Raw genomic sequence first — 9,963 nt, 5'->3', positions numbered from 1 at the left:
AGCTTTCCAGGGCTTTGGATGTTATTTTCTATGTTTTCATAATTTCCTTCTTCTCTTACTTTTAGGAAAATTAAAGTTTGGGACTTGCAAGCTGCTCTTGACCCTCGTGCCCCAGCAAGTACATTATGCTTGCGTACGTTAGTGGTAAGTGAAAATTAACTAGTTTGGGGTGTTTCAGTGCATTATTGTGGGATAGGTGGGAATGTCAGGATGGTTTATGAAGTCTACTGTGCTTAAGAATGAAGAAAAATATATGATCATATCCTGAAGGATTTGCATCTGAGCTTAAATGAAAGATCAAATTTTTCTGGTTTGAGATCCTCTTATACTCTTAAAAGAAAAAGAAATCATCATGATACTGTATCAAATCACTCTGGTTATTGGTATTTTCCCTAATATCACTATAGGGCTGCTTTTAAATTTCCTCCTATTAAAAAAGGGGCAAGAATCTTGTGAGCCTTTCCCAAACTTTTTTCCTAACCCTTCACTTTGGAAGGAAGAGCTGGGAAGGAGGAAGGAGGTTGAGTCCAACAGATTTGCCACAGGAACTCTCAGCCTTTCAGAGGACAGTCCCATTTAAAGCTTAAGTTGCTTAAGGTATATTTTTCTTTGTAATGAGGACTTTGGCTTATGACAGCAGACTTAATTAAAAATAGATGGGGGAATTAATTCCTTATTCTTTCCACCCAAATGTCTGTGGAACTTTACTTGAGGAGTCAGTTTGACAAGCCCATAGCAAGTCAGAGTCCTTGACTGTAGGTGATGCATGTGCTTGGCCTTTCCAACACCTGGAGAAGTGCTTATGTGGCTGGAAATGCTTCTTTTTTTTTTTTCTCTTCAGTAGTCTTGGTACAGAGATGAGATTTGACTATTCTTTTATTTACTTTTAGTGAAGAAGTTCTTTGTTTCTATGTTCTGTAGGTATCCTGTGGCTTAGGTTGGAGTTTGGGATCACTCTGCCAGCTTGGGTTAATTCTCCAATAAAGGCAGAGTCCTCACTTTAAATGTAATGAATGTGGATAAGCTGGACTAAAGGGAGAGCCTCTTCTGGGCTTCTTGTGCCACTTTGAGATTTGTTGGAAGAGCTGCTGGAGCATGTGCTCCCCTTCTTATGGCAGAGTTTGAATTCCTGGCTGCTGCTGTGTGAGCGTGAGGATCCTCTCAGCAGGGTGGAGCTGTGATGGGCTGTTTGGGGCTGCACAGAAACAGACTCAGCAGAGAATTCTGCAGCAGAAGGAGCCCTGGCTGAGCATCAGTGCCAGCCAGGGGCCAAAATTGCTGCTCCTTGGTGAACAGACAGCCTCCATCTGGAATAATCTCAGCATGTGGCTGGGCTGGGCCCACTGAGGGAGGCTCAGGATACAGCCCTGGATTTGGGAGCTCTGTGTTTCTGTAAAGTGCCGTGTGTTTCTCTCTTCTGTAAAGAATTTACATACAAAAGTAGCTTTTCTTCTATCTGTGTATAATTATGAAGGTTTTTTAGTCAGCATAGCAGAGTTTGAACATACCTTGTGTGTCCAGATCCCTGTGTGATACCAGTGCACTGCCATGTTTCCCTCTTGCCTTGCTGACTGCTTGCCTCTTGCCCACAGGAGCATTCAGGACGTGTCTTTAGGCTCCAGTTTGATGAATTTCAGATCATTAGTAGTTCCCATGACGATACAATTCTGATTTGGGATTTCTTAAATGTGCCACCGAGTGCCCAGAACGAGACCCGCTCTCCATCTAGAACATACACCTACATCTCCAGATAACAGTCTGCACTTTACTGCCCTCAGAAGGTAAGGCTCCATCTCTGGCTGGGGCTGGGAAATGTCTGAAACATTCCCTCTGCCTGCAGCTTGGCTTAGTCAAACAAGCTGAGGTTTTCCTTAAGAGAATTAAACCTTTTCATGCCACTTGGTTCCCCATCTGGTCTTTGTGTGGTCATGCTCCAGCATGTCCTGTTGGCTTCTCCCTTCTGTAAGCCCTCATGGTTATAATTGGGTGTTCAGGTATGTCAGAGCTGTCATGTATTCACAGCATTGCTGGTAATTGAGGAGCCTTGGTGTATGGCACAGACATTCCAGCTGTCCCATGAAGTGGGAGCTGGTGGGAGCTCCCCATGTACCTGCTGGCTGTGGGGAGCTGTGCAAGGAGCAGTGCAGGGATCTGAGCCTGGGGCAGGAACAGCAGCTCTGTGAGGAGCACAAGTGGCAGGGAGAGCTCTCAGAGCTCACCAGCACAGCTCAGAGCTGTCTGAAACAGAGCCCAGAACTCGCTGGAGTTTGGTTCCCTTTCCCAGTCTCACTGCAGTCAGTGCCCAAAGCCTTTTGTTGGAAGTGTGGATTCTTCTCTCTGCCAACAATTGCACTTCAAACTACACCTGCCTGTGAGTGCTGGGGCCTGGAACACAGGCACTGCCTTCCAAAGCACAGCAGGCTCTGCCAGTGCTTCCCAGGAGTGGACACACCACAGCAAGAGGAGCTGGGAGTGACATTGCCCCAACAGGAAGGATTTACTTTATTTGAAGTAGATAATGAGCACTTTGTTTAAATGTGGTGTGGAAAGCCTTCCTGTAAGAAGGGATTTTCATTGTCACTCTGGATACGTTTGTCCCTGCTGTGGCAATGTATTCCTCATGTTTGTGCACTCCTGCAGGACCTGTCTGGCTGGGAAATCCCTTCCCTTGTGAGACACACTTTGAGATGCTCCTGCTAAAAGATGAGTTTTCTTTCATCTCAGGAAGGGTTAGCTGCCTTCCCTGCTACCAAACTCCTTTTAAAAGCACCAGGGCAGCCTCCTCTGTGGATCTGACACTGGGACCTGTTGGCACATTGCTTTGCAGAGTCTGAGCCAGCAGTTGGCCATTGCCAGGCTGAGCTGCCTCCCAGCATTCCTGTACTCAGGCCCTGCAATAAGGAAGTGCTGTGAACATGGGCCATGTGCAGAATCCCAGCTAAACCTTCCCTTCACAGCAGGTTTTAAAAACCCTGCTGCAGGGGTAGCTTAGTGAAAGTCATGGAGTGGCTCATCCTGCCTGGGGCAGGACAAGGACACCTGGAAAAGCTGCATTTTATCAACAGTCTCCATCTGCCTTCCAGTCCTGCATCAGTGCTTGCTTCTTTTAACTAAAATGATAATTTGAGATGGACAGAATCTGTTTTTAAATTACAGGTTGGGCATAGGTCTTTAAAAGCCACATCTAGGGTGTCTTAAGCACAAAAGAAACACAGAATGATAGACTGTCCTGAGCTGGAAGGGACCCACAGGATCATCAGCACAGCCCCTGGCCCTGCCCAGACCCCCCAGCCATCCCCCCTGTGCATCCCTGGTGCCCAAAGGCTCCTGGAGCTCTGGCGGCCTCGGGGCCGTGCCCATTCCCTGGGCAGCCTGGGCAGTGCCTGAGGAGAAACTTCTCCCAAAATCCAGCCTGGCCCTGCCCTGGCCCAGCTCCAGCTGCTCCCTCAGGTCAAGAAGTGAGGAGTTGTATAAAATTCCTGTCATTGCTTGAGCAGCACCGTGCTGGTGCCATTTGGCCACGTGGCACACACAGCTCCATCTCTGGGCTTTGCCAGGGCAGTGGGAGATGCTTTTGGCAGGGGGTTCTGCTGCTCACACCCTGCACACTTGGCACTTGAGCGCAGCTCAGTCTGTCTGGCCCAGGAGGCACAACTGGGACCACACAGCCCCCAGGTCCTGTTGTTGGTAATGACAGTCCCTTCACAGCTATTTCCTCTACTGCAGAGATGCTGTGATGTCACTTTTTGACAGGTTTGTCTGACTTCAGAATCCAAAACGCCTAAATCTACATAAAATTATGGTCAAACAGCTAATATTTCATCATGACATTTAATGAAACAGTTTTATAAACTTTCAAGCATCACAGTCTTGTGAGTTTTGAAGCAGCCTTGCACACATTTTTACAGGCTTTGCAATGTGAGGCTCTTCAAAGTGGATCAATTTTGACAGTCCTGGCAGTTGGCTGTGAGAGTTTTATTGCTTTCTGTTGAATTCCTGTTGTTTATTGTAACATGATAAAAATTGTTACCATATGATAGTCTAATATTCTGGTATTAAGCATTAGGCCTTGGGCTGAGGGAAGGGAAGTCAAGAGCAAGTGCCTAAGGATGTTTTAACCTTTCATGGGAATGGCATATCAGAAGAGGGAAGTTCTCCCTAGTCCATTAAAGATGGTTTTGGGAAGTGGCAGATAAAATCAAAGTTCAGATTTAATCACACTCAGACCTTACACTGCCTCCAAGCTGATAACAGAGCCATCAGGCTGGAAATGGGATTATCAAAGTATTTGAGGGTTTTGTCTGTTTTCCTAGAAGCTGCTCATGTATTAAAGCAGCTGAAATTGCCTCCTGTGCAGAACTCTTCCTGTGCAGTGTGAGGAAGAAAGAACCATCCCTGGCCATTTTGGGTTGGGTTCAGGGGGCTGAGCTGGAGGGTCCCTGGCTGTGCCCACCAGGGCTGGCACTGGGGCCCTGTGAGAGGAAACTGCCTGTGGGTCGCTGCCAAGGAGCAGAGCCATGCAGAGCCATGCTCTGCTGCACTGGGGCTCAGAGCCCTGCCAGCAGCCCTGGCTGTCCTGCACGAGTGTCACCTCCTGCACGTGCTCTGCCCTTCCCCTCCTAGCCTGGATGCAAAGGCTGCTGTTGGCCTGAGCGCCTGGGGATGCTGCTTGCTCTGTGCCTCCTCTCAGTTCACTTGTCTTTTGTCTTTTTCAGGGTTCCACAGTCTTGAACTACTGGATTTTTGGCTACTACATGCCTGAAGATGATTGACAGCTAAAGTCAGAATTGGTTCTAGATGCTGTGTAGATGCAAAGCAGCACACTTCTATTATCTAAGTTTCTTAATCTTTCCTGCTCTCAGTGGTCGTCTTTGAATTTGCTACAAATTCACTGACTTGGAGTAGATGAGTTTCAGAAGCCTATCCTTCCCTGCTGTGAGAAATCCAAAGCTTCACATGTAAATTGTCCGTAGAAACTGAACTCTGATGGCTTGTTTTTCAGATATAAATCAGAAGTCAAGAAAGGACTTGGCCTAATTTATATTGCTTTGCACTTTTGTCTGACTTTAAAGGAAAAAAAAAACATTCTCCAGTGAAATTTGGGTGCCAAACACATGCCCAGAATGTACAGAGCTTTGCTTTCCAGTCACCACTGTCCTTTAGGCGTTCCCCATGGCAGGTTCAGAGCCCGTTCTGTTCCATAGGTGTACGTTGGACTCTTAGAAATATTTCTGAGTTGCTCAGTAATATTTTTGGATTACAGTTTACTTGTTTCTGCACCAATAATTTCTTTTAAATTAAAGATTCCCTGTAATTCAGGCTAGGTTATCTGAACTAGTTGTATAGCACTGTCTTTTCCTTTGCCCTGTGCTCTGTACTCGCCGTCCTGCGCTTCCTGATGTTTGCTGTAGTCCCCTCCCTTCCCTGTGTGCTTCCCTCATCTCGGATACTGTGTAAGCATGTAGATACCTTGTACATACAGCAGAGCCTCTGGTGCCAGCCTCAGGGTGTCCTGACACTACACACCTAACACTCAGCGTGGTGGCACTTGGCAGCAGGATGTCCCGACCCCTGGCACTGGTGGTGACATGATTACCTAGACACTGTCTCTGCAAAAGGAGGTTTTCAGTATTCATTAGTTGGGGTTTTGTTTTTGTTTTGGTTTTCGTTTTGGTTATTTTTTGGTTTTTTTTGTTTGTTTTTTTTTTTTTAATGGGAACTACATATTTTAAAATGTAATTTCTAAACTTTTTAAAAATTAAAAGCTGTTTAATTTATGTTCTGTATCTTATATTTTTGTGCCGTGGGATTTGCAGCTGTGTGTCTCTGACACCAGTGGGGCCTCACAGCCCCTGCTGATGTCCTCGGTAGCATTAGTTTGGCTGCTCAGTGGAGAAGATACCATGGGCCAAAGTTCCATTATTTATGTTTGATTTGTGACACTTGGTGACGGTGAGAGGAGCTCGTTCCAGTCACCGCTCTGCTTCCTGTGCCAGTTCCGTGCTGGTGTCCCAGGCGGATCGGCTGCCGTGTCCTGGCTCCTCCATGCTTTTTTTAGGGAGCCTCCATAGCTGCTTCTTCAGTTCTCACAGTGTCCCCTGTCATTTGTGTGGTCACACAAACCCCTGCCTTGTCCTGGGGCCAGGAGGAGCCATGCCAGGTGGATTCGCTGTCGCGTGCGGGGCGGGCGCGGTGCCGGCTGTGCGGGAGGGCTCGGCTGGCACGGGCTGTGCTGCTGTCCCTGTCTGTCCTGTGCTGTTCTGTGCTGGCAGCAGCTCTTGGCTCTGTGGGGTTGTTGCCTTTCCCTGCGCAGTCCCGGGGCGGTGCCGAGGGCCAGCGGGGGAGCTCGAGGTGTCACAGCCCAGCCCCTCGCAGGGGGCACTGCAGGGGCCCCCTCCCCACCCTCCCCGTTATTCCAGCTATTTATTCATCCAGATGAGCGAATGTGATGAAGTCCAGAAGAGCAAACTCGCTCCTGAGCGTCCATAAGGTCACTTTTTGGTAAGCTTGACAGTAGTTTGTGCAAGTGTCTTACTTTACCCTTCTCATTAATAGCTTTAATATTAAACTGTTTAAAAAAGATCTGTTCCAGCCCTGAAGAAAAAGGTTCTTTGTTTCTGAAGAGCGGAGTCCTTTTTTTAAAAATGCATGTGTAAGATTTAAATTCCTGTTTTTCCTTGGGAGATAATGGTATTTGGACATGCAGTCTAAACTTCTTTGTGCTTTGTGTAACATAGCAGTGGACTTTTGTGATTGGCACCCAAGGAACTCGACTCCTGGGATTCATGGTAGTGATCCTGGCTGCACTCTGGACTTTGTTTTGCTAACCATAATTGAGCAACTGTACATTACTGCGATATTAATGTTTCAAAGCACTGGGATAGTCTAATTCTAACTTGTAATTATGTTTGCCAATTATCTGTTTGGAAAGTTGGTGTATGAACAGCTTCTTGAAACTGTTAAATTGTACAGATATTGTTCATGATCTAAAGCTTTGTACTGTGGAATGTGCTTAATAAAAAAAAGTTTGAACTTAATTTGTCGCATGAATGGATGAGTGATGTCACCTCAGCAGAGTTTGGGTGTGAGTTAAGGATGGGTTGGAGCAGCCTGGCTGGGGGGGTCCCTGTCCAATAAATGCCCTTCCAGCCCAACCCCAGTGCAAGACACAGGGCATGTGGAACCCAAACCCGTCTGCCACAGCCCAGCTCCTGCTCTGGCACAGGGGGTGGCAGCTGCTGTTCCACCCTTCCCTTTCTTCAGGACAAACTGGGAGGAACAGTGAGATGTGGAGCTGAGCTCATTCACCCATCACAGAGGTCTGAACCCCACTGCAGGAACATCACAAGGAATTGTTCTTACTTTACCAAGAATGCAGATAGAATTTTTAAAATACCCCCCATCTGCTGACTTGTTGAAGCAACCTCCATGCCTTGAGCTGTGCAGAGTCTTCCAGGGCTCTGACTCAGGAAAAGCTTTGCCTTGGGCTTTCCTTTGCTGTGCAGTGACTTGTTCAGTGCTTGGTTTGGTGGGTGTTTCTGGGATCCACTGACCTGAAAATGTTTTGGAGGTGCCAGAAACTCTGCTATAAATATGAGCAGTTCTGGCTCAGCATTGGCAAATCCAGGCCTCAGGAATGGCTCCAGTGCAGATGACTTCTTGCTCTCCTTGCCCCACTCTTGATTCTGGATGGGAGTGTTGGAGGCAGTGTTGCTGCTGTCAGGCTGAGGCTGCCCCTGCAGCTGAGTGGGTCCAATCCCCTGTGGTGCCAGGAGAGCCCTGTGCAAGCACAGCCTGGCCGAGCTCCTGACCGGGTTCTGAAGGCCTCGCTGGATATCATTATCCAAATGAGCCACAGAAGCTCTGGGATGGATCTGCAGTGTAAACCTTGAGGTCAGGCTTTAACATTCCAGCACACCTGGGTGGCCTTTGGCTTTCGTTGTTTTGTGGGTTTTCCCTGCAGCCTTTCATGGTTGGCTGTAATTCCCACCAGAGAACTTCCCAGGGAAGTCGTGGAGGCCCCGCTCCCCTGGGTGCTCCCACCCATCCTGGGCGATTTGAGGCCCCTTTGGACTCTCCCCACACCCTGTCCTGAGCATGGAGAGCCCGTGGGGCCGGGCAGTGCCCTGAGAGGGTGGGCAAGAGGGCAGGGCTGGACCCCAGGGACCCCCACAGGCACTGGGGTCTCACTCAGGCCCAGCATCTCCTGCCAAGTCCTTCCTGAACTGTGGATGGGGCTAAAGCAGCACAATTCCAGAGGGGAAAACTCCACCCAGCCTGGCCTTGGGCACTGCCAGGGATCCAGGGGCAGCCCCAGCTGCTCTGGGCACCTGTGCCAGGGCCTGCCCACCCTGCCAGGGGACAATCCCTCATTCCCAATATCCCATCCATCCCTGCCCCCTGGCAGTGGGAGCCATTCCCTGTGTCCTGTCCCTCCATACCTTGGCAATTTTCTCCAGCCTTTCCTGCCAGCAGAGCTGCTCCATCCCTCTGCTCATCCTGGAGCCTCCCCTGGCCTGGCTGCAGCAGCTCCAGCTCCTGCCTGTGCTGGGCCAGGGCTGGGGCAGCTCTGCACGTGGGAAATCACCTGAGCACAGGGACAGAATCCCCCTGCCCTGCTGCCCACACTGGGGAGATGAAGGGAGAAAAAGGACCTTTGGAAAAGACCCTTTTCTGCTCCCCATCCCAGCAGAGCTTTTGCTAAAAATTCCAGACCAGGCTCAGTCTCCAGGATCACTCCCCGGCCTGGCTGTGCTGCCAGACCCAGCTGTGCCCATCCCTGCAGAGGGAATCGCTCCCGTGGGAAGCTGCTCTGGCACCCGGGCTCTCTGTGGGGTCTCTGTGGGCTGTCCCTGTGCCACAGTGCCAGGCACAGTCCCTGCTCTGTGACAGTGACAGGATTTGGGGGTGCCCTGTCCCGCAGCCCCCAGCTGCTGCGGCTCAGCAGGGCAGGGGGATGGAGCCAGCGTTGGCTTCTCCAAGCTCCAGCTTTTCCCTGGATACTTTAAACGCATTTGCGCAATGCTCTGTGGCGCCGAAATAGAACTCGAGTCACTTGTTAATCATTCACACACCAGGACCAAGCTGTTGTGGGCAGTGGGTGCTCCATGGCAGAGCTCCTGCCCTCTGCAGAGCTGTTCTGCAGCAGAACTCAGTTCGGGGCAGGGGATAACAGAAATCAGCAGCGATTATCCAAGCCTGTCAGTAACATCCTCCTGGAACACCTCTGGGCACTGGAGCAGGGTGAGGGACTGCAGGGAGTCGAGGCCTCTCTGGTTTAGGCTGTCTGAGCTCACTCAGTCTCCCTGAGTGCTTCTATCATCATCAAATGTGTGGCACATGCCCACTAAAATCTGTGAGCACTGACTGAAATGGTTCATTTTTGTCCTTAGTATTTTCGTTTTGTTTTAGTAATGAGATTCTTTTCTAAAAATTTTGTAAACAGTAATTTAACAGATCAATATTGCAACTGAACCAAAGAGAGATCCCGTATTTTCCTTGGGCTTTGAGCATCTCAGCACAGGAGCTGGGTGCATCCAGCCGGGCTCCAGGGATGAGCACCTTTTGTCTTCCCTTAGGAACGGCCCCGCTGCCTTCCCTGAGCGCCAGCCGCGCTGTGGGAGCGCTAATTGGGAACCGTAATTGGTTCTGGCTGCCTCTGGGAAGGTTTGCAGGCAGCACCCTCTCTCCCGTCTCGTCTCTCCCAGCGTCTGAGCCCGGAGCAGCCCCGGCCGGATAATTCCCGTGGCAGAGGAATTCAGGGATGCTCTGTGGGGTTTCTGTATCAGCTCGGGGAGGCTCCGCGCCCGCGGTGACCCCGCTGCTCTCGCAGGACTCTCTCGTCCCTGACGAGCTCTGCAGGTCCTGCAGTTCCACCCTGCAGCTCCTCGGGGATGGATTGAATGGGAAAAGGCACTGGGAGAGCTCTGCAGACACCTTGGCAGCTCCCAGTGCCGGGGCTGC

At 49.9% G+C, this 9,963-nt stretch overlaps 1 protein-coding gene across 2 annotated transcripts in view; it reads left to right on the top strand.

The window, feature by feature from the left end:
* Positions 1-7,037, top strand: part of FBXW11 (F-box and WD repeat domain containing 11) — a 49,494-nt gene extending 42,457 nt beyond the window's left edge. For both annotated transcript variants that reach the window (XM_014310186.2, XM_005428625.2), the window contains exons 11-13: positions 66-144; positions 1,593-1,781; positions 4,716-7,037. In XM_014310186.2, the coding sequence (XP_014165661.1) occupies positions 66-144; positions 1,593-1,754 (241 nt within the window). In that variant the 3' untranslated portion in view covers positions 1,755-1,781; positions 4,716-7,037. The remainder of the gene's footprint in view (positions 1-65; positions 145-1,592; positions 1,782-4,715) is intronic.
* Positions 7,038-9,963: the final 2,926 nt, after the last annotated feature.

Source organism: Geospiza fortis, unplaced genomic scaffold, assembly GCF_000277835.1.
Source record: "Geospiza fortis unplaced genomic scaffold, GeoFor_1.0 scaffold608, whole genome shotgun sequence".
NCBI classification, from domain to species: Eukaryota; Metazoa; Chordata; class Aves; order Passeriformes; family Thraupidae; genus Geospiza; species Geospiza fortis.
The sequence above is the reverse complement of the archived record's forward strand: the minus strand, read 5'-3'. Positions and strand labels throughout refer to the sequence as shown.